General features: G+C 52.8%; 1 protein-coding gene across 1 annotated transcript in view; it reads left to right on the forward strand.

Moving 5' to 3' along the window:
* Nucleotides 1-23,523, forward strand: part of CPSF1 (cleavage and polyadenylation specific factor 1) — a 72,761-nt gene that overhangs the window by 2,464 nt on the left and 46,774 nt on the right. The window contains exons 2-5 of the mRNA XM_054060588.1: nucleotides 9,399-9,602; nucleotides 12,326-12,415; nucleotides 17,210-17,383; nucleotides 20,412-20,564. Of these exons, the coding sequence (XP_053916563.1) occupies nucleotides 9,399-9,602; nucleotides 12,326-12,415; nucleotides 17,210-17,383; nucleotides 20,412-20,564 (621 nt within the window). The remainder of the gene's footprint in view (nucleotides 1-9,398; nucleotides 9,603-12,325; nucleotides 12,416-17,209; nucleotides 17,384-20,411; nucleotides 20,565-23,523) is intronic.

The following is a 23,523-nucleotide window of genomic DNA, read 5'->3' on the forward strand; positions in this document are numbered from 1 at the left end:
ATCTTAAGCCATTTTCAGTCTCGCTGTCCTTATCTCAACCCACTCTGTGGTTGCTCTGCCCTTATCTCAACCCATCCCAAGTCAGTCTGTCCTTATCTCAACCCGACTCCGGTGTCTCTCTCCTTATCTCTTCCCATCTTCTCTCTCTCTCTCTCCTTATCTCCTCCCATCTCCTCTCTCTCTCTCTCCTTATCTCCTCCCATCTCCTCTCTCTCTCTCCTTATCTCCTCCCATCCCCTCTCTCTCTCTCCTTATCTCCTCCCATCCCCTCTCTCTCTCTCCTTATATCTCCATCTCCCTCATCCTCTCTCTCTCCTTAATCTCCTCCCATCTCCTCTCTCTCCTCTCCTTATCTCCTCCCATCTCCCTCTCTCTCTCTACTTATTCTCCTCCCATCTCGCTCTCTCTCTCTCCTTATCTCCTCCATCTCCTACTCTCTCTCTACCTTATCTCCTCCCATCTCCTCTCTCTCTCTCCTTATCTCCTCCCATCTCCTCTCTCTCTCCTTATCTCCTCCCATCTCCTCTCTCTCTCTCCTTATCTCCTCCCATCTCCTCTCTCTCTCTCCTATCTCCTCCCATCTCCTCTCTCATCTCCTTATCTCCTCCCATCTCCTCTCTCTCTCCTTATCTCCTCCCATCCCTCTCTCTCTCTCCTTATCTCCTCCCATCTCCTCTCTCTCTCTCCTTATCTCCTCCCATCTCCTTATCTCTCTCCTTATCTCCTCCCATCTCCTCTCTCTCTCCTTATCTCCTCCCATCCCTCTCTCTCTCTCCTTATCTCCTCCCATCTCCTCTCTCTCTCCTTATCTCCTCCCTCTCCTCTCTCTCTCCTTATCTCCTCCCATCTCCTCTCTCTCTCCTTATCTCACTCCATACCTCTCTCTCTCTCCTTATCTCCTCCCATCTCCTCTCTCTCTCTCCTTATCTCCTCCCATCCCCTCTCTCTCTCTCCTTATCTCCTCCCATCCCCTCTCTCTCTCTCCATTACTCCCTCCATATCACCCCTCTCTCTCTCTCTTATCTCCCTCCCATCCCCTCTCTCTCTCCTTATCTCCTCCCATCCCTCCTCTCTCTCTCCTTATCTCCTCCCATCTCCTCTCTCTCTCCTTATCTCCTCCCATCTCCTCTCTCCTTATCTCCTCCCATCTCCTCTCTCTCTCCTTATCTCCTCCCATCCCCTCTCTCTCTCTCCTTATCTCCTCCCATCTCCTCTCTCTCTCCTTATCTCCTCCCATCTCCTCTCTCTCTCCTTATCTCCTCCCATCCCCTCTCTCTCTCTCCTTATCTCCTCCCATCTCCTCTCTCTCTCCTTATCTCCTCCCATCTCCTCTCTCTCTCTCCTTATCTCCTCCCATCTCCTCTCTCTCTCCTTATCTCCTCCCATCTCCTCTCTCTCTCCTTATCTCCTCCCATCCCCTCTCTCTCTCTCCTTATCTCCTCCCATCTCCTCTCTCTCTCCTTATCTCCTCCCATCTCCTCTCTCTCTCCTTATCTCCTCCCGTCCCCTCTCTCTCTCTCCTTATCTCCTCCCATCCCCTCTCTCTCTCTCCTTATCTCCTCCCGTCCCCTCTCTCTCTCTCCTTATCTCCTCCCATCCCCTCTCTCTCTCTCCTTATCTCCTCCCATCCCCTCTCTCTCTCTCCTTATCTCCTCCATCCCCTCTCTCTCTCTCCTTATCTCCACCATCTCCTCTCTCTCTCCTTATCTCCTCCCATCTCCTCTCTCTCTCCTTATCTCCTCCCGTCCCCTCTCTCTCTCTCCTTATCTCCTCCCATCCCCTCTCTCTCTCTCCTTATCTCCTCCCATCCCCTCTCTCTCTCTCCTTATCTCCTCCCATCTCCTCTCTCTCTCCTTCTCCTCCCATCTCCTCTCTCTCTCTCCTTATCTCCTCCCATCTCCTCTCTCTCTCCTTATCTCCTCCCATCCCCTCTCTCTCTCTCCTTATCTCCTCCCATCTCCTCTCTCTCTCCTTATCTCCTCCCATCTCCTCTCTCTCTCCTTATCTCCTCCCATCCCCCTCTCTCTCTCTCCTTATCTCCTCCCATCTCCTCTCTCTCTCCTTATCTCCTCCCATCTCCTCTCTCTCTCCTTATCTCCTCCCCTCTCCTCTCTCTCTCTCCTTATCTCCTCCCATCTCCTCTCTCTCTCCTTATCTCCTCCCATCTCCTCTCTCTCTCTCCTTATCTCCTCCCATCTCCTCTCTCTCTCTCCTTATCTCCTCCCCTCTCCTCTCTCTCTCTCCTTATCTCCTCCCATCTCCTCTCTCCTTATCTCCTCCCCTCTCCTCTCTCTCTCCTTATCTCCTCCCATCTCCTCTCTCTCTCCTTATCTCCTCCCATCTCCTCTCTCTCTCCTTATCTCCTCCCCTCTCCTCTCTCTCTCTCCTTATCTCCTCCCATCTCCTCTCTCTCTCCTTATCTCCTCCCATCTCCTCTCTCTCTCTCCTTATCTCCTCCCATCTCCTCTCTCTCTCTCCTTATCTCCTCCCATCTCCTCTCTCTCTCCTTATCTCCTCCCATCTCCTCTCTCTCTCCTTATCTCCTCCCATCCCCTCTCTCTCTCTCCTTATCTCCTCCCATCTCCTCTCTCTCTCTCCTTATCTCCTCCCATCTCCTCTCTCTCTCCTTATCTCCTCCCATCTCCTCTCTCTCTCCTTATCTCCTCCCATCCCCTCTCTCTCTCTCCTTATCTCCTCCCATCTCCTCTCTCTCTCTCCTTATCTCCTCCCATCTCCTCTCTCTCTCTCCTTATCTCCTCCCATCTCCTCTCTCTCTCCTTATCTCCTCCCATCTCCTCTCTCTCTCTCCTTATCTCCTCCCCTCTCCTCTCTCTCTCTCCTTATCTCCTCCCATCTCCTCTCTCTCTCCTTATCTCCTCCCATCTCCTCTCTCTCTCCTTATCTCCTCCCATCTCCTCTCTCTCTCCTTATCTCCTCCCATCTCCTCTCTCTCTCCTTATCTCCTCCCCTCTCCTCTCTCTCTCTCCTTATCTCCTCCCATCTCCTCTCTCTCTCCTTATCTCCTCCCATCTCCTCTCTCTCTCTCCTTATCTCCTCCCATCTCCTCTCTCTCTCTCCTTATCTCCTCCCATCTCCTCTCTCTCTCCTTATCTCCTCCCATCTCCTCTCTCTCTCCTTATCTCCTCCCATCCCCTCTCTCTCTCTCCTTATCTCCTCCCATCTCCTCTCTCTCTCTCCTTATCTCCTCCCATCTCCTCTCTCTCTCCTTATCTCCTCCCATCTCCTCTCTCTCTCCTTATCTCCTCCCATCCCCTCTCTCTCTCTCCTTATCTCCTCCCATCTCCTCTCTCTCTCCTTATCTCCTCCCATCTCCTCTCTCTCTCCTTATCTCCTCCCATCTCCTCTCTCTCTCCTTATCTCCTCCCATCCCCTCTCTCTCTCTCCTTATCTCCTCCCATCTCCTCTCTCTCTCCTTATCTCCTCCCATCTCCTCTCTCTCTCTCCTTATCTCCTCCCATCTCCTCTCTCTCTCCTTATCTCCTCCCATCTCCTCTCTCTCTCTCCTTATCTCCTCCCATCCCCTCTCTCTCTCTCCTTATCTCCTCCCATCTCCTCTCTCTCTCCTTATCTCCTCCCATCTCCTCTCTCTCTCCTTATCTCCTCCCATCTCCTCTCTCTCTCCTTATCTCCTCCCATCCCCTCTCTCTCTCTCCTTATCTCCTCCCATCTCCTCTCTCTCTCCTTATCTCCTCCCATCTCCTCTCTCTCTCCTTATCTCCTCCCATCCCCTCTCTCTCTCTCCTTATCTCCTCCCATCTCCTCTCTCTCTCCTTATCTCCTCCCATCTCCTCTCTCTCTCTCCTTATCTCCTCCCATCTCCTCTCTCTCTCCTTATCTCCTCCCATCTCCTCTCTCTCTCCTTATCTCCTCCCATCCCCTCTCTCTCTCCTTATCTCCTCCCCTCTCCTCTCTCTCTCTCCTTATCTCCTCCCATCTCCTCTCTCTCTCCTTATCTCCTCCCATCTCCTCTCTCTCTCCTTATCTCCTCCCCTCTCCTCTCTCTCTCTCCTTATCTCCTCCCATCTCCTCTCTCTCTCCTTATCTCCTCCCATCTCCTCTCTCTCTCTCCTTATCTCCTCCCATCTCCTCTCTCTCTCTCCTTATCTCCTCCCCTCTCCTCTCTCTCTCTCCTTATCTCCTCCCATCTCCTCTCTCCTTATCTCCTCCCCTCTCCTCTCTCTCTCCTTATCTCCTCCCATCTCCTCTCTCTCTCCTTATCTCCTCCCATCTCCTCTCTCTCTCCTTATCTCCTCCCCTCTCCTCTCTCTCTCTCCTTATCTCCTCCCATCTCCTCTCTCTCTCCTTATCTCCTCCCATCTCCTCTCTCTCTCTCCTTATCTCCTCCCATCTCCTCTCTCTCTCTCCTTATCTCCTCCCATCTCCTCTCTCTCTCCTTATCTCCTCCCATCTCCTCTCTCTCTCCTTATCTCCTCCCATCCCCTCTCTCTCTCTCCTTATCTCCTCCCATCTCCTCTCTCTCTCTCCTTATCTCCTCCCCTCTCCTCTCTCTCTCTCCTTATCTCCTCCCATCTCCTCTCTCCTTATCTCCTCCCCTCTCCTCTCTCTCTCCTTATCTCCTCCCATCTCCTCTCTCTCTCCTTATCTCCTCCCATCTCCTCTCTCTCTCCTTATCTCCTCCCCTCTCCTCTCTCTCTCTCCTTATCTCCTCCCATCTCCTCTCTCTCTCCTTATCTCCTCCCATCTCCTCTCTCTCTCTCCTTATCTCCTCCCATCTCCTCTCTCTCTCTCCTTATCTCCTCCCATCCCCTCTCTCTCTCCTTATCTCCTCCCATCTCCTCTCTCTCTCCTTATCTCCTCCCATCTCCTCTCTCTCTCCTTATCTCCTCCCATCCCCTCTCTCTCTCTCCTTATCTCCTCCCATCTCCTCTCTCTCTCCTTATCTCCTCCCATCTCCTCTCTCTCTCCTTATCTCCTCCCATCTCCTCTCTCTCTCCTTATCTCCTCCCATCCCCTCTCTCTCTCTCCTTATCTCCTCCCATCTCCTCTCTCTCTCCTTATCTCCTCCCATCTCCTCTCTCTCTCCTTATCTCCTCCCATCTCCTCTCTCTCTCCTTATCTCCTCCCATCCCCTCTCTCTCTCCTTATCTCCTCCCATCTCCTCTCTCTCTCCTTATCTCCTCCCATCTCCTCTCTCTCTCTCCTTATCTCCTCCCATCTCCTCTCTCTCTCCTTATCTCCTCCCATCTCCTCTCTCTCTCCTTATCTCCTCCCATCCCCTCTCTCTCTCCTTATCTCCTCCCATCCCCTCTCTCTCTCCTTATCTCCTCCCATCTCCTCTCTCTCTCCTTATCTCCTCCCATCTCCTCTCTCTCTCTCCTTATCTCCTCCCATCTCCTCTCTCTCTCCTTATCTCCTCCCATCTCCTCTCTCTCTCTCCTTATCTCCTCCCATCTCCTCTCTCTCTCCTTATCTCCTCCCATCTCCTCTCTCTCTCCTTATCTCCTCCCATCCCCTCTCTCTCTCCTTATCTCCTCCCATCTCCTCTCTCTCTCTCCTTATCTCCTCCCCTCTCCTCTCTCTCTCTCCTTATCTCCTCCCATCCCCTCTCTCTCTCTCCTTATCTCCTCCCATCTCCTCTCTCTCTCTCCTTATCTCCTCCCATCCCCTCTCTCTCTCCTTATCTCCTCCCATCTCCTCTCTCTCTCTCCTTATCTCCTCCCATCTCCTCTCTCTCTCCTTATCTCCTCCCATCCCCTCTCTCTCTCTCCTTATCTCCTCCCATCTCCTCTCTCTCTCTCCTTATCTCCTCCCATCTCCTCTCTCTCTCTCCTTATCTCCTCCCATCTCCTCTCTCTCTCCTTATCTCCTCCCATCTCCTCTCTCTCTCTCCTTATCTCCTCCCATCTCCTCTCTCTCTCCTTATCTCCTCCCATCTCCTCTCTCTCTCTCCTTATCTCCTCCCATCCCCTCTCTCTCTCTCCTTATCTCCTCCCATCTCCTCTCTCTCTCTCCTTATCTCCTCCCATCTCCTCTCTCTCTCCTTATCTCCTCCCATCTCCTCTCTCTCTCCTTATCTCCTCCCATCTCCTCTCTCTCTCCTTATCTCCTCCCATCTCCTCTCTCTCTCCTTATCTCCTCCCATCCCCTCTCTCTCTCTCCTTATCTCCTCCCATCTCCTCTCTCTCTCCTTATCTCCTCCCATCTCCTCTCTCTCTCCTTATCTCCTCCCATCTCCTCTCTCTCTCTCCTTATCTCCTCCCATCTCCTCTCTCTCTCCTTATCTCCTCCCATCTCCTCTCTCTCTCTCCTTATCTCCTCCCATCTCCTCTCTCTCTCTCCTTATCTCCTCCCATCTCCTCTCTCTCTCTCCTTATCTCCTCCCCTCTCCTCTCTCTCTCCTTATCTCCTCCCATCCCCTCTCTCTCTCTCCTTATCTCCTCCCATCTCCTCTCTCTCTCTCCTTATCTCCTCCCATCTCCTCTCTCTCTCTCCTTATCTCCTCCCATCTCCTCTCTCTCTCTCCTTATCTCCTCCCATCTCCTCTCTCTCTCCTTATCTCCTCCCATCTCCTCTCTCTCTCTCCTTATCTCCTCCCATCTCCCCTCTCTCTCCTTATCTCCTCCCCTCTCCTCTCTCTCTCCTTATCTCCTCCCATCCCCTCTCTCTCTCTCCTTATCTCCTCCCATCTCCTCTCTCTCTCCTTATCTCCTCCCATCTCCTCTCTCTCTCTCCTTATCTCCTCCCATCTCCTCTCTCTCTCCTTATCTCCTCCCATCTCCTCTCTCTCTCCTTATCTCCTCCCATCTCCTCTCTCTCTCTCCTTATCTCCTCCCATCTCCTCTCTCTCTCCTTATCTCCTCCCATCTCCTCTCTCTCTCTCCTTATCTCCTCCCATCTCCTCTCTCTCTCTCCTTATCTCCTCCCATCTCCTCTCTCTCTCTCCTTATCTCCTCCCATCTCCTCTCTCTCTCTCCTTATCTCCTCCCATCCCCTCTCTCTCTCCTTATCTCCTCCCATCCCCTCTCTCTCTCTCCTTATCTCCTCCCATCTCCTCTCTCTCTCTCCTTATCTCCTCCCATCTCCTCTCTCTCTCTCCTTATCTCCTCCCATCCCCTCTCTCTCTCCTTATCTCCTCCCATCCCCTCTCTCTCTCCTTATCTCCTCCCATCTCCTCTCTCTCTCTCCTTATCTCCTCCCATCTCCTCTCTCTCTCCTTATCTCCTCCCATCTCCTCTCTCTCTCTCCTTATCTCCTCCCATCTCCTCTCTCTCTCCTTATCTCCTCCCATCTCCTCTCTCTCTCCTTATCTCCTCCCATCTCCTCTCTCTCTCCTTATCTCCTCCCATCTCCTCTCTCTCTCTCTCCTTATCTCCTCCCATCTCCTCTCTCTCTCTCCTTATCTCCTCCCATCTCCTCTCTCTCTCCTTATCTCCTCCCATCCCCTCTCTCTCTCCTTATCTCCTCCCATCCCCTCTCTCTCTCCTTATCTCCTCCCATCTCCTCTCTCTCTCCTTATCTCCTCCCATCTCCTCTCTCTCTCCTTATCTCCTCCCATCTCCTCTCTCTCTCTCTCCTTATCTCCTCCCATCTCCTCTCTCTCTCTCCTTATCTCCTCCCATCTCCTCTCTCTCTCTCCTTATCTCCTCCCATCTCCTCTCTCTCTCTCCTTATCTCCTCCCATCTCCTCTCTCTCTCCTTATCTCCTCCCATCTCCTCTCTCTCTCCTTATCTCCTCCCATCTCCTCTCTCTCTCTCCTTATCTCCTCCCATCCCCTCTCTCTCTCTCCTTATCTCCTCCCATCTCCTCTCTCTCTCCTTATCTCCTCCCATCCTCTCTCTCTCTCTCCTTATCTCCTCCCATCTCCTCTCTCTCTCCTTATCTCCTCCCATCTCCTCTCTCTCTCTCCTTATCTCCTCCCATCTCCTCTCTCTCTCTCCTTATCTCCTCCCATCTCCTCTCTCTCTCCTTATCTCCTCCCATCTCCTCTCTCTCTCCTTATCTCCTCCCATCTCCTCTCTCTCTCTCCTTATCTCCTCCCATCTCCTCTCTCTCTCTCCTTATCTCCTCCCATCCCCTCTCTCTCTCCTTATCTCCTCCCATCTCCTCTCTCTCTCCTTATCTCCTCCCATCTCCTCTCTCTCTCTCCTTATCTCCTCCCATCTCCTCTCTCTCTCTCCTTATCTCCTCCCATCCCCTCTCTCTCTCCTTATCTCCTCCCATCTCCTCTCTCTCTCTCTCCTTATCTCCTCCCATCTCCTCTCTCTCTCCTTATCTCCTCCCATCTCCTCTCTCTCTCTCTCCTTATCTCCTCCCATCTCCTCTCTCTCTCCTTATCTCCTCCCATCTCCTCTCTCTCTCTCCTTATCTCCTCCCATCTCCTCTCTCTCTCTCCTTATCTCCTCCCATCCCCTCTCTCTCTCCTTATCTCCTCCCATCTCCTCTCTCTCTCTCTCCTTATCTCCTCCCATCTCCTCTCTCTCTCCTTATCTCCTCCCATCCCCTCTCTCTCTCCTTATCTCCTCCCATCTCCTCTCTCTCTCTCCTTATCTCCTCCCATCTCCTCTCTCTCTCCTTATCTCCTCCCATCTCCTCTCTCTCTCTCTCCTTATCTCCTCCCATCCCCTCTCTCTCTCCTTATCTCCTCCCATCTCCTCTCTCTCTCTCCTTATCTCCTCCCATCTCCTCTCTCTCTCTCCTTATCTCCTCCCATCTCCTCTCTCTCTCTCTCCTTATCTCCTCCCATCTCCTCTCTCTCTCCTTATCTCCTCCCATCTCCTCTCTCTCTCCTTATCTCCTCCCATCTCCTCTCTCTCTCCTTATCTCCTCCCATCTCCTCTCTCTCTCCTTATCTCCTCCCATCTCTTCTCTCTCTCCTTATCTCCTCCCATCTCCTCTCTCTCTCCTTATCTCCTCCCATCTCCTCTCTCTCTCTCCTTATCTCCTCCCCTCTCCTCTCTCTCTCTCCTTATCTCCTCCCATCCCCTCTCTCTCTCTCCTTATCTCCTCCCATCTCCTCTCTCTCTCCTTATCTCCTCCCATCTCCTCTCTCTCTCCTTATCTCCTCCCATCCCCTCTCTCTCTCTCCTTATCTCCTCCCATCTCCTCTCTCTCTCTCCTTATCTCCTCCCATCTCCTCTCTCTCTCTCCTTATCTCCTCCCATCTCCTCTCTCTCTCTCCTTATCTCCTCCCATCTCCTCTCTCTCTCTCCTTATCTCCTCCCATCCCCTCCCCTCTCTCCTTATCTCCTCCCATCTCCTCTCTCTCTCCTTATCTCCTCCCATCTCCTCTCTCTCTCCTTATCTCCTCCCATCTCCTCTCTCTCTCTCCTTATCTCCTCCCATCCCCTCCCCTCTCTCCTTATCTCCTCTCTCTCCTTATCTCCTCCCCCGGCCCTTATCTCTGCCCTTATCTCAGATCTATCAGCTCCCGGAGTGGCGGTTGGTGTTCCTGGTGAAGCACTTCCCCATGGGTCAACGCGTGTTGGTCGACAGCTCCTTCGGACACCCCTCGGCCGGAGAGGCCAAGAAGGAGGAGGCCACGCGCCAGGGGGACCTCCCGCTCGTCAAAGAGGTCCTCTTGGTGGCCCTCGGCAACCGTCAGAGCCGCCCCTTCCTGCTGGTACCGAGGAACCGGGAGGAACCGGGAGATGGTGGAGATGGTGGTGGAGATGGTGGAGGGGGTGGAGGGGGTGGAGATGGTGGAGGTGGTGGAGGTGGTGGAGATGGTGGAGATGGTGAAGGGGGTGGAGATGGTGGAGATGGTGGAGGGGGTGGAGATGGTGGAGGGGATGGAGATGGTGGAGATGGTGGAGGGGATGGAGGGGGTGGAGGTGGTGGAGGGGGTGGAGGTGGTGGAGGGGGTGGAGATGGTGGAGATGGTGGAGGGGATGGAGGTGGTGGAGATGGTGGAGATGGTGAAGGGGGTGGAGATGGTGGAGATGGTGGAGGGGGTGGAGATGGTGGAGGGGATGGAGGTGGTGGAGATGGTGGAGATGGTGGAGGGGATGGAGGTGGTGGAGGGGGTGGAGGTGGTGGAGGGGGTGGAGATGGTGGAGATGGTGGAGGGGATGGAGGTGGTGGAGATGGTGGAGGGGATGGAGATGGTGGAGGTGGTGGAGATGGTGCAGATGGGGGAGGGCATGGGGATGGTGAAGGGGGTGGAGGGGATGGAGATGGTGGAGGGGGTGGAGATGGTGGAGGTGGTGGAGGTGGTGGAGATGATGGAGGGGGTGGAGATGGTGGAGGGGGTGGAGATGGTGGAGGTGGTGGAGGTGGTGGAGATGATGGAGGGGGTGGAGATGGTGGAGAGGGTGGAGGTGGTGGAGATGATGGAGGTGGTGGAGATGGTGGAGGGGGTGGAGATGGTGGAGGTGGTGGAGGTGGTGGAGATGATGGAGGGGGTGGAGATGGTGGAGAGGGTGGAGGGGGTGGAGATGGTGGAGATGGTGGAGGGGATGGAGATGGTGGAGGGGATGGAGATGGTGGAGGGGATGGAGATGGTGGAGGTGGTGGAGATGGTGGAGGGGGTGGAGGGGATGGAGGTGGTGGAGATGGTGGAGATGGTGGAGGGGATGGAGGTGGTGGAGATGGTGCAGATGGTGGAGGGGGTGGAGATGGTGGAGGTGGTGGAGATGGTGGAGGGGGTGGAGAGGGTGGAGATGGTGGAGGGGGTGGAGGTGGGGGAGGGGATGGAGATGGTGGAGGGGATGGAGATGGTGGAAATGTTGGAGGGGATGGAGATGTTGGAGATGGTGGAGATGTTGAGCTATTGGAGAGGACCTGGAGGGGTCGGAGATGTTGGGAGGGATGTGGAGACATTGGAGCTGTTGGAGAGGACCTGGAGGGGTCAGAGATGTTGATGGGGTCCTGGATGGGTCGGAGATGTTGGGAGGGACGTGGAGATGTTGGAGATGGTGGAGCTGTTGGAGAGGACCTGGAGGGGTTGGAGATGCTGATGGGGCTGTGGAGGGGTTGGAGATGTTGGAGATGTTGGAGGGAACTGGAGATGTTGGAGATGTTGGGAGGGAAGTGGAGATGTTGGAAATGTTGGGGGGAACTGGAGGGGGTGGAGCTGTTGGAGAGGACCTGGAGGGATTGGAGGTGTTGGGAGGGACGTGGAGGGGTCAGAGATGTTGGGAGGGACGTGGAGATGTTGGAGATGTTGGGGGGAACTGGAGATGTTGAAGATGTTGGAGATGTTGGAGATGTGGACATGTTGGAGCTGTTGGAGGGAACTGGAGATGGTGGAGATGTTGGGGGGAACAGGAGGGGTCGGAGGTGTTGGTGGGAACTGGAGATGTTGGACATCTTGGACATCTTGGAGATCTTGGAGTGAAGTGGAGATGTTGGAGAAGTTGGAGGGAACTGGAGATGTTGGAGAGGACCTGGAGGGGTTGGAGGTGTTGGGAGGGATGTGGAGATGTTGGAGATGTTGAGGGGAAGTGGAGGGGTTGGAGATGTTGGAGGGAGGTGGAGATGTTGGGGGGAAGTGGAGATGTTGGAGGTGTGGAGATGTTGAAGGGAAGTGGAGATGTTGGAGATGTTGGAGAGGACCTGGAGGGGTCAGAGATGTTGGAAGGAACTGGAGATGTTGGAGATGTTGGGGTGAAGTGGAGCTGTTGGAGGGAAGTGGAGATGTTGGGAGGGAACTGGAGGGGGTGGAGATGTTGGAGATGGTGGAGATGGTGGAAATGTTGGAGGTGTTGGGGGGAACTGGAGATGTTGGATATGTTGAGCTGTTGGAGAGGACCTGGAGGGGTTGGAGATGTTGGGAGGGACGTGGAGATGTTGGAGATGTTGGAGACGTTGGAGGGAACTGGAGATGTTGGAGATGTTGGAGATGTTGAGGGGAAGTGGAGGGGTTGGAGATGTTTGGGATGTTGGAGAGGACCTGGAGGGGTCGGAGATATTGGGAGGGATGTGGAGATGTTGGACGCGTTGGAGATGTGGGAGATGTGGGAGGGAAGTGGAGATGTTGGGGATGTTGGAGATGTTGGAGATGTTAAGGGGAACTGGAGATGGTGGAGGGACCTGGAGGGGATGGAGATGGTGGAGGGGATGGAGATGGTGGAGGGGATGGAGATGGTGGAGATGGTGGAGGGGGTGGAGGTGGTGGAGGGGATGGAGATGGTGGAGATGGTGGAGGGGATGGAGATGGTGGAGGGGGTGGAGATGGTGGAGATGGTGGAGGGAAGTGGAGATGGTGGAGATGGTGGAGGGACCTGGAGGGGTTGGAGATGTTGGGGATGTTGGAGAGGACCTGGAGGGGTTGGAGGTGTTGGGAGGGCCATGGAGGCGTGGGAGGTGTTTGCTGAAGGTGTGGTGGTGGTGGTGGTGCCTCAGGTCCACGTGGATCAGGAGCTGCTCCTCTACGAGGCCTTCAGCCACGACTCCCAACTCGGGCAGAGCAACCTCAAAGTGCGCTTCAAGAAGGTATTCCCCGTCCTCCTCAATCCCCATCCTCGTTAATCCGGATCCTCCTTAATCTGGATCCTCCTTAATCCATATCCTCATTAATCCGGATCCTCCTTAATCCGGATCCTCGTTAATCCCTATCCTCGTTAATCCATATCCTCGTTAATCCCGATCCTCCTTAATCCGGATCCTCCTTAATCCATTATCCTCATTAATCTGGATCCTCGTTAATCTGGATCCTCGTTATTCCTCATTAATCCATATCCTTATTAATCCGGATCCTCGTTAATCTGGATCCTTGTTATTCCCTATCCTGGTTAATCTGGATCCTCGTTAATCTGGATCCCCGTTATTCCAAATCCTCAGTAATCCGTATCCTCATTAATCCGAATCCTCATTATTCTGCATCCTCGTTAATCCGGATCCTCCTTAATCTGGATCCTCGTTAATCCCTATCCTCGTTAATCTGGATCCTCATTAATCCCGATCCTCGTTAATCCATTATCCTCATTAATCTGGATCCTCGTTAATCTGGATCCTTGTTATTCCCTATCCTGGTTAATCTGGATCCTCGTTAATCCGGATCCCCGTTATTCCAAATCCTCATTAATCTGTATCCTCGTTAATCCGGATCCTCGTTAATCCATATCCTCGTTAATCCGGATCCTCATTAATCCGCATCCTCGTTAATCCATATCCTTATTAATCCGGATCCTTGTTATTCCGCATCCTTGTTAATCCGGATCCTTGTTAAACCGGATCCTCGTTAATCTGAATCCTCATTATTCCTCATTAATCCATATCCTTGTTAAACCCTATCCTCGTTAATCTGGATCTTCATTATTCCGTATCCTCGTTAATCCGGATCCTCATTATTCCCTATCCTCGTTAATCCAAATCCTCATTAATCCGGATCCTCATTAATCCGTTATCCTCATTAATCCATATCCTCATTAATCCGGATCCTGAATTATCCGGATCCTCGTTATTCCGAATCCTTATTAATCCAAATCCTCATTAATCTGGATCCTCAATATTCCATATCCTCGTTAATCCAGATCCTCGTTAATCCGGATCCTCATTATTCTCTATCATTGTTAATCTGGATCCTTGTTAATCTCGATCCTCGTTAATCTGGATCCTTGTTATTCCCTATCCTCGTTAATCCATATCCTCCTTAATCCGGATCCTTGTTAATCCGTTATCCTCATTAATCCGGATCCTGAATTATCTGAATCCTCATTAATCCGTGTCCTCATTAATCTGGATCCTCATTATTCTGGATCCTCGTTATTCCAAATCCTTATTAATCCGAATCCTTGTTATTCCCTGTCCTCATTAATCTGGATCCTTCTTAATCCGAATCCTTGTTAATCCGGATCCTCGTTAATCTGTCTCCTCACTAATCCGGTTCTTCATTAATCCGGATCCTTGTTATTCCGAATCCTTGTTAATCTGGATCCTTGTTAATCCAAATCCTCAGTAATCCGTATCCTCATTAATCCGAATCCTCATTATTCTGTATCCTTGTTAATCCGGATCCTCACTAATCCGGATCCTCGTTATTCCGAATCCTTATTAATCTGAATCCTTGTTAATCCGGATCCTCGTTAATCTGTCTCCTCATTAATCCGGATCCTCGTTAATCTGGATCCTCATTATTCCTCATTAATCCATATAATTGTTATTCCCTATCCTCGTTAATCCGGATCCTCATTAATCCGGATCCTTATTAATCCGAATCCTTGTTATTCCCTATCCTCATTAATCCAGATCCCCGTTATTCTGAATCCTCATTAATCCGGATCCTCATTAATCCGGATTCTCATTATTCCGAACCCTTATTAATCCAAATCCTTGTTAATCTGGATCCTCGTTAATCCGGATCCTTGTTAATTTGGATCCTCATTAATCTGGATCCTTGTTATCCAGATCCTTGTTAATCCGTCTCCTCGTTATTCCAAATCCTTATTAATCTGAATCCTTGTTAATCCGTCTCCTCGTTAATCTGGATCCTCTTTATTCCGTCTCCTCGTTAATCCGGATCCTCGTTATTCTGAATCCTTATTAATCTGAATCCTCATGAATCCGGATCCTCATTATTCCGAATCCTTATTAATCCAGATCCTTGTTAATCCAGATCCTCGTTATTCCAAATCCCCATTAATCCGGATCCTCATTAATCCGCATCCTTGTTAATCTGCATCCTCATTAACCTGAATCCTTGTTAATCCGGATCCTTGTTATTCCCTGTCCTCGTTAATCTGGATCCTCGTTAATCCGGATCCTCATTAACCTGGATCCTCATTAATCCGGATCCTCGTTAATCCGGATCCTCATTATTCCTCATTAACCCATATCCTTGTTATTCTGTATCTGTGTTAATCCGGATCCTCATTAATCCGGATCCTCATTAATCCGGATCCTTGTTAATCCATATCCTCGTTAATCCAGATCCTCATTAATCCGGATCCTTGTTAATCCGGATCCTTGTTATTCCCTATCCTCGTTAATCCGTCTCCTCGTTAATCCGGATCCTCGTTATTCTGTATCCCTATTAATCCAAACCCTTGTTATTCCCTATCCTCATTAATCCGGATCCTTGTTATTCCAAATCCTCATTAATCCGGATCCTCGTTATTCCGTATCCTCATTAGTCCGGATCCTTGTTAATCCGGATCCTCGTTAATCCCTATCCTCGTTAATCCGGATCCTCGTTAATCCGAATCCTTATTAATCCGGATTCTCATTAATCTGGATCCTTGTTAATCTGTCTCCTCGTTAATCCAGATCCTCATTAATCTGTATCCTCATTAATCCGCATCCTCGTTAATCCACCTCCTCATTAATCTGGATCGTCATTAATCTGGATCCTCGTTAATCTGGATCCTCATTAATCCGCATCCTCATTAATCTGGATCGTCATTAATCCGGATCCTCGTTAATCTGGATCCTCATTAATCCGGATCCTTGTTAATCCGGATCCTCGTTATGCCTCATTAATCCATATCCTTGTTAAACCCTATCCTCGTTAATCCGGATCCTTGTTATTCCGAATCCTTATTAATCCGGATCCTTGTTAATCGAGATCCTCATTAATCCGGATCCTTGTTATTCTGGATCCTCGTTAATCCGGATCCTCATTAATCCATATCCTTGTTATTCTGGATCCTTAATAATCCGGATCCTCGTTATTCCCTATTCTCGTTAATCTGGATCCTCATTATTCCAAATCCTCATTAATCCGAATCTTCATTATTCTGTATCCTTGTTAATCCGGATCCTCATTAATCCGAATCCTTGTTATTCTGAATTCTTGTTATTCCCTATCCTCGTTAATCTGGATCCTCTTTAATCCGGATCCTCATTAATCCGTATCCTCATTAATCCGGATCCTCATTATTCCTCATTAATCCATATCCTCGTTAATCCGGATCCTCGTTATCCAGATCCTCGTTAATCCGGATCCTCGTTACTCCGTTTCCTTGTTATCCGTCTCCTCTTTATTCCGTCTCCTCGTTAATCCAGATCCTCGTTATTCCGTCTCCTCGTTATTCTGTCTCCTCGTTAATCCGGCTCCTCATTAATCTGTATCCTCGTTAATCTGTATCCTCGTTAATCCGTTATCTCATTAATCCGGATCCTCGTTAATCTGGATCCTCGTTAATCCGTCTCCTCGTTAATCTGGATCCTCGTTAATCCGGATCCTCGTTACTCCGTTTCCTCGTTATTCTGGATCCTCTTTATTCCGTCTCCTTGTTAATCCGGATCCTTGTTAATCTGGATCCTCGTTAATCCGTTATCTCATTAATCCGGATCCTCGTTAATCCGTATCCTCATTAATCTGGATCCTCATTAATCCGTATCCTCATTAATCTGTCTCCTCGTTAATCCATATCCTCGTTAATCCATATCCTCATTAATCTGGATCCTCATTAATCTGGATCCTCATTAATCCGGATCCTCATTAATCCGGATCCTTGTTAATCCGGATCCTTGTTATTCCCTATCCTCGTTAATCTGTCTCCTCGTTAATCCGGATCCTCGTTATTCTGGATCCCTATTAATCCAAACCCTTGTTATTCCCTATACTCATTAATCCGGATCCTCGTTAATCTGGATTCTCGTTACCCAGATCCTCGTTAATCCGGATCATTGTTAATCTGAATCCTTGTTAATCCACATCCTCATTAATCCGGATCCTCATTAATCCGGATCCTCGTTAATCTGGATCTTCCTTATCCAGATCCTCGTTAATCTGGATCCTTGTTATCCAGATCCTTGTTAATCCGGATTCTTGTTAATCTGAATCCTCGTTAATCCGGATCATTGTTAATCTGGATCCTTGTTAATCCAGATCCTCATTAATCCAGATCCTCGTTAATCTGGATCCTCGTTAATCTGGATCCTTGTTAATCCGGATCCTTGTTAATCCGGATCCTCGTTATCCAGATCCTCGTTAATCCGGATCCTCGTTATCCAGATCCTCATTAATCCAGATCCTTGTTAATCCGGCTCCTCGTTAATCTGAATCCTTATTAATCTGGATCCTCCTTATGCAGATCCTCGTTAATCTGTATCCTCATTATCCAGATCCTCGTTAATCCGGATTCTCGTTATCCAGATCCTTGTTAATCTGGATCCTCGTTAATCCGGATCCTCGTTATTCCGTCTCCTCGTTAATCCGAATCCTCGTTAATCCGGATCCTCGTTACTCCGTCTCCTCGTTAATCTGGATCCTCGTTACTCCGTCTCCTCGTTACTCCTCGGTGGTTCATTGGGTGATGCGGTGGTGGTGTTTTTTCTCCGCAGGTTCCGCACTCCATCAATTTCCGGGAGAAAAAGCCCAAAGTGTCGAAGAAGAGGAGCGACGCTTCGGGGGGCGCCGACGAGGGGGGGGGAGGGGGAGGGGGGGGAGGGGCGGCGGCGCCGCGCAGGCGCCTCACGCGATTCCGCTACTTCCACGACATCTACGGATACAGCGGGGTGAGAGGCACCCCAAAATCCTACGGGGAACCCCATAACCCTCCAGGGAACCCCAAAAACCACGGGGAACCCCAAAAACCAAAGGGAACCCCAAAAATCACGGGGAACCCCCAAAACCCTCCAGGGGACCCCAAAATCCACGGAGAACCCCAAAAACCCCGGGAATACCCCCCAAAAACCCCCAAATCCATGGGGAGCCCCAAAACCATGGGGACACCCCCCAAACCATGGGAACCCCAAAAACATAACCCCCCCAAAACCGGGAACCCCAAAAGCCAGGAACCCCCCCAAAAACACTGGGGAACCCCAAAAACCACGGGGAACCCCAAAAACCTACAGGGAACCCCAAAAACCTACGGGGAACCCCAAAAACGGGAACCCCCCCCAAAAAACACAGGGGACCCCCCAAAAACCACGGGGAACCCCAAAAACCCCCAAATCCACGGGGAACCCCAAAAACCCCGGGAACACCCCCCAAAAACCAAAGGGAACCCCAAAAACGGGAACCCCCCCAAAAAACACAGGGGACCCCCCAAAAACCAAAGGGAACCCCAAAAACCCCAAAATCCACGGGGAACCCCAAAACCACGGGAACACCCCCCAAAAACCAAAGGGAACCCCAAAAACCCCAAAATCCACGGGGAACCCCGAAAACCCCAGGAACACCCCCAAAAACCAAAGGGAACCCCAAAAACCCCAAAAGCCACGGGGAACCCCAAAAACCCCGGGAACACCCCCCAACAACCAAAGGGAACCCCAAAACCACGGGGAACCCCCAAAAACCAAAGGGAACCCCAAAAATGGGACCCCCCCCAAAAACACAACCCCCATAAAAACCACGGGGAACCCCAAAAAGCACAGGGAACCCCAAAAACATAACCCCCCCAAAAACCACGGGGAACCCCAAAAACCTACGGGGAACCCCAAAAACCACTGGGGACCCCCCCCAAAAACCCCGGGGACCCCAAAAACCACGAGGAACCCCAAAAACATAACCCCCCCAAAAACCCCGGGGAACCCCAAAAACCACTGGGGACCCCCCCCCAAAACCCACGGGGAACCCCAAAAACCCGGGGACACCCCCCAAACCATGGGAACCCCAAAAACATAAGCCCCCCAAAACCGGGAACCCCAAAAGCCAGGAACCCCCCCAAAAACACTAGGGACCCCCCAAAACCCCAGGGAACCCCAAAAACCACGGGGAACCCCAAAAACCTACGGGGAACCCCAAAAACAGGAACCCCCCCAAAAAACACAGGGGACCCCCCAAAAACCACGGGGAACCCCAAAAACCCCAAAATCCACGGGGAACCCCAAAAACCCCGGGAACACCCCCAAAAACCAAAGGGAACCCCAAAAACGGGAACCCCCCCAAAAAACACAGGGGACCCCCCAAAAACCAAAGGGAACCCCAAAAACCCCAAAATCCACGGGGAACCCCAAAACCACGGGAACACCCCCCAAAAACCAAAGGGAACCCCAAAAACCCCAAAATCCACGGGGAACCCCGAAAACCCCGGGAACACCCCCAAAAACCAAAGGGAACCCCAAAAACCCCCAAATCCACGGGGAACCCCAAAAGCCACGGGGAACCCCAAAAACCCCGGGAACACCCCCCCAACAACCAAAGGGAACCCCAAAACCACGGGGAACCCCCAAAAACCAAAGAGAACCCCAAAAATGGGAACCCCCCCAAAAACACAACCCCCATAAAAACCACGGGGAACCCCAAAAAGCACAGGGAACCCCAAAAACATAACCCCCCCAAAAACCACGGGGAACCCCAAAAACCTACAGGGAACCCCAAAAACCACGGGGAACCCCAAAAAAACACGGAGAACCCCCCCCAAAACCCCGGGGAACCCCAAAACCGGGAACACCCCCAAAAACACAAACCCCCCCAAAACCCCGGGGAACCCCAAAACCATGACCCCCCCCCAAAACCTCCAGGAACCCCAAAAACGGGAACCCCCCAAAAACACAATCCCTCCCCAAAACCATGACCCCCGCCAAAACCACGACCCCCCCAAAAACATGACCCCCCCAAACCCTGGGACCCCCCAAAACCACGACCCGCCCAAAACCACGACCCCCCCCAAAAACACGACTCCCCCCAAACCCCGGGGAACCCCAAAACCATGACCCCCCCCAAAACCACGACCCCCCCAAAAACATGACCACCCCAAACCCTGGGACCCCCCAAAACCACGACCCCTCCAAACCCTGGGACCCCCCCAAAACCACGACCCCCCCAAAAACCCTTTCTGATAAGGAACTCTATGCCCCCCATTTCTGGGCTGATAAGGGGTTCTCTGCCCCCCCCCTTTCTGATAAAGAGCTCTGTGCCCCCCCCTTTCTGATAAGGAACTCTATGCCCCCCCCTTTCTGATAAGCAGCTCTGTCCCCCCCTTTCTGGGCTGATAAGGGGGTCTCTGCCCCCCCTTTCTGATAAGGGTTTCTCTGCCCCCCCCCTTTCTGATAAGGGTTTCTTTGCCCCCTCTCTTTCTGATAAGGGTTTCTCTGCCCCCCCCCCTTTCTGATAAGGGTTTCTTTGCCCCCTCTCTTTCTGATAAGGGTTTCTCTGCCCCCCCCTTTTTGATAAGGGTTTCTCTGCCCCCCCCTTTCTGATAAGGGTTTCTCTGCCCCCTCTCTTTCTGATAAGGGTTTCTTTGTCCCCCCCCTTTCTGATAAGGGGTTCTCTGCCCCCCCCTTTCTGATAAGGGTTTCTCTGCCCCCTCTCTTTCTGATAAGGGTTTCTTTGTCCCCCCCCTTTCTGATAAGGGGTTCTCTGCCCCCCCTTTCTGATAAGGCGTTTTTGCCCCTTCTCTTTCTGATAAGGGTTTCTCTGCCCCCCCCCCCTTTCTGATAAGGGCTTCTCTGCCCCCCCCCCCTTTCTGATAAGGGTTTTTCTGCCCCCCCCCTTTCTGATAAGGCGTTTTTGCCCCTTCTCTTTCTGATTAGGGGGTCTCTCCCCCCCCTTTTCTGATCTGATAAGGGGTCCTCCCCCCCTCCTTGCCCCCCCCCGCAGGTGTTTATCTGCGGCCCCTCCCCCCACTGGCTGCTGGTGACGGCGCGGGGGGCGCTCCGCCTGCACCCCATGACCATCGACGGCCCCGTCGACTCCTTCGCCCCATTCCACAACGTCAACTGCCCCAAAGGGTTCCTCTACTTCAACCGACAGGTTGGGGGGGGGGATTTTGGGGGGGTCACAAGGGGGTTTGGGGGGGTCCAGGGGGTTTTTGGGGTGTCTGGGACCCCATGGAGTGCTTCTACCCCATCCTCAACATTCAGTTCAACCACCAAAGTGGGGGTTTGGGTGCGTCTTGGGGTGATTTTGGGGGTGCTGAGGGGTTTGGGGGGGTCTCAAGTGGGTTCGGGGGGTCACAAGGGGGTTTTGGGGTGTCTGGGACCCCATGGAGTCCTTCTGCCCCTTCCCCAACATCCAGTTCAACCACCAAAGTGGGGGTTTGGGGGGGTCTTGGGGTGATTTTGTGGGTCCTGAGGGGTTTGGGGGGGTCTCAAGGGATTTTGGGGGGGTCTTGGGGTATTTGGGGGGGTCACAAGGGGGTTTGGGGGGTCACAAGGGGGTTTTGGGGTGTCTGGGACCCCATGGAGTCCTTCATCCCCTTCCCCAACATCCAGTTCAACGACGAAAGTGGAGGTTTGGGGGGGTCTTGGGGTGATTTTGGGGGTGCTGAGGGGTTTGGGGGGGTCTCAAGGGGGTTTGGGGGGGTCTCTGGAGGGGATTAGGGGGTGTCCTGGGGGGGTTTTGGGGTGTCTGGGACCCCATGGAGTGCTTCTACCCCTTCCCCAATATTCAGTTCAACCACCAAAGTGGGGGTTTGGGGGGGTCTTGGGGTGATTTTGGGGGTCCTGAGGGGTTTGGGGGGGTCTCAAGGGGATTTTGGGGGGGTCACAAGGGGGTTTGGGGGGGTCTCAAGGGGGTTTGGGGGGTCACAAGGGGGTTTGGGGGGTCACAAGGGGGTTTTGGGGTGTCTGGGACCCCATGGAGTGCTTCTACCCCTTCCCCAACATTCAGTTCAACCACCAAAGTGGGGGTTTGGGGGGGGCTTGGGGTGATTTTGGGGGTCCTGAGGGGTTTGGGGGGGTCTCAAGGGGGTCTGGGGGGGTTTTGGGGTGTCTGGGACCCCATGGAGTGCTTCTACCCCTTCCCCAACATCCAGTTCAACCACTAAAGTGGGGGTTTGGGGGCGTCTTGGGGTGATTTTGGGGGTCCTAAGGGGTTTCGGGGGGTCTCAAAGGGATTTTGGGGGGGTCTCAAGGGGGTTTGGGGGTGTCCTGGGGGGTTTTGGGGTGTCTGGGATCCCATGGAGTCCTTCTACCCCTTCCCCACCATCCAATTCAACCACCAAAGTGGGGGTTTGGGGGGGGCTTGGGGTGATTTTGGGGGTGCTGAGGGGTTTGGGGGGGTCTCAAGGGGATTTTGGGGGGGTCTCAAGGGGGTTTGGGGGGGTCACAAGGGGGTTTTGGGGTGTCTGGGACCCCATAGAGTCCTTCTACCCCTTCCCCAATATTCAGTTCAACCAACAAAGTGGAGGTTTGGGGGGGGCTTGGTGTGATTTTGGGGGTGCTGAGGGGTTTGGGGGGATCTCAAGGGATTTTGGGGGGTCACAAGTGGGTTTGGGGGGGTCCTGGGGGAGTTTTGGGGTGTCTTGGACCCCATGGAGTCCTTCTACCCCTTCCCCAACATTCAGTTCAACCACCAAAGTGGGGGTTTGGGGGGGTCTTGGGGTGATTTTGGGGGTGCTGAGGGGTTTGGGGGGTCTCAAGGGGGTTTGGGGGTGTCTCTGGGGGGTTTGGGGGGTCATGGGAGGATTTTGGGGTGTCTGGGACCCCGTGGAGTCCTTCAACCCCTTCCCCAACATACAGTTCAACCACCAAAGTGGGGGTTTGGGGGGGCCTTGGGGTGATTTTGGGGGTGCTGAGGGGTTTGGGGGGGTCTCAAGGGGATTTCAAGGGGGTTTGGGGGGGTCTTGGAGGGTTTGGGGGGGTTTTGGGGGCCTTGGGAGGGTTCTGGGAGGGTTTTGGGGTGTCTTGGACCCCATAGAGTCCTTCTACCCTTTTCCCAACATCCAGTTCAACCACCAAAGTGGGGGTTTGGGGGGGTCTTAGGGTGATTTTGGGGGTGCTGAGGGGTTTGGGGGGGTCACAAAGGGGGTTTTGGGGGGTCTCAAGGGGGTTTGGGGGGTCACAAGGGGGTTTTGGGGTGTCTGGGACCCCATGGAGTCCTTCAACCCCTTCCCCAACATCCAGTTCAACCACCAAAGTGGGGGTTTGGGGGGGTCTTGGGGTGATTTTGGGGGTGCTGAGGGGTTTGGGGGGGGTCTCAAGGGATTTTGGGGGGTCACAAGGGGGTTTGGGGGGCTCACAAGGGGGTTTTAGGGTGTCTGGGACCCCATGGAGTCCTTCTACCCCTTCCCCAACATCCAATTCAACCACCAAAGTGGGGGTTTGGGGGCGTCTTGGGGTGATTTTGGGGTGCTGAGGGGTTTGGGGGGGTCTCAAGGGGGTTCGGGGGGATCTCAAGGGGGTTAGGGGGTGTCCTGGGGGGTTTTGGGGTGTCTTGGACCCCATGGAGTCCTTCAACCCCTTCCCCAACATTCAGTTCAACCACCAAAGTGGGGGTTTGGGGGGGTCTTGGGGTGATTTTGGGGGTGCTGAGGGGTTTGGGGGGGTCTCAGGGGATTTTGGGGGTGTCTCGGGGGCTTAGGGGTGTCCTGGGGAGGTTTTGGGGGATCTGGGACCCCATGGAGTCCTTCTACCCTTTCCCCAACATTCAGTTCAACCACCAAAGTGGGGGTTTGGGGGTGTCTTGGGGTGATTTTGGGGGTGCTGAGGGGTTTGGGGGGGTCTCAGGGGATTTTGGGGGGGTCTCAAGGGGATTAGGGGGTGTCCTGGGGAGGTTTTGGGGGATCTGGGACCCCATGGAGTCCTTCTACCCTTTCCCCAACATTCAGTTCAACCACCAAAGTGGGGGTTTGGGGGGGTCTTGGGGTGATTTTGGGGGTGCTGAGGGGTTTGGGGGGGTCTCAAGGCGGTTCGGGGGGGTCTCAAGGGGGTTAGGGGGTGTCCTGGGGGGTTTTTGGGGTGTCTTGGACCCCATGGAGTCCTTCAACCCC

The sequence above is a fragment of the Cuculus canorus genome, chromosome 2, assembly GCF_017976375.1.
Source record: "Cuculus canorus isolate bCucCan1 chromosome 2, bCucCan1.pri, whole genome shotgun sequence".
Classification (NCBI taxonomy): Eukaryota; Metazoa; Chordata; class Aves; order Cuculiformes; family Cuculidae; genus Cuculus; species Cuculus canorus.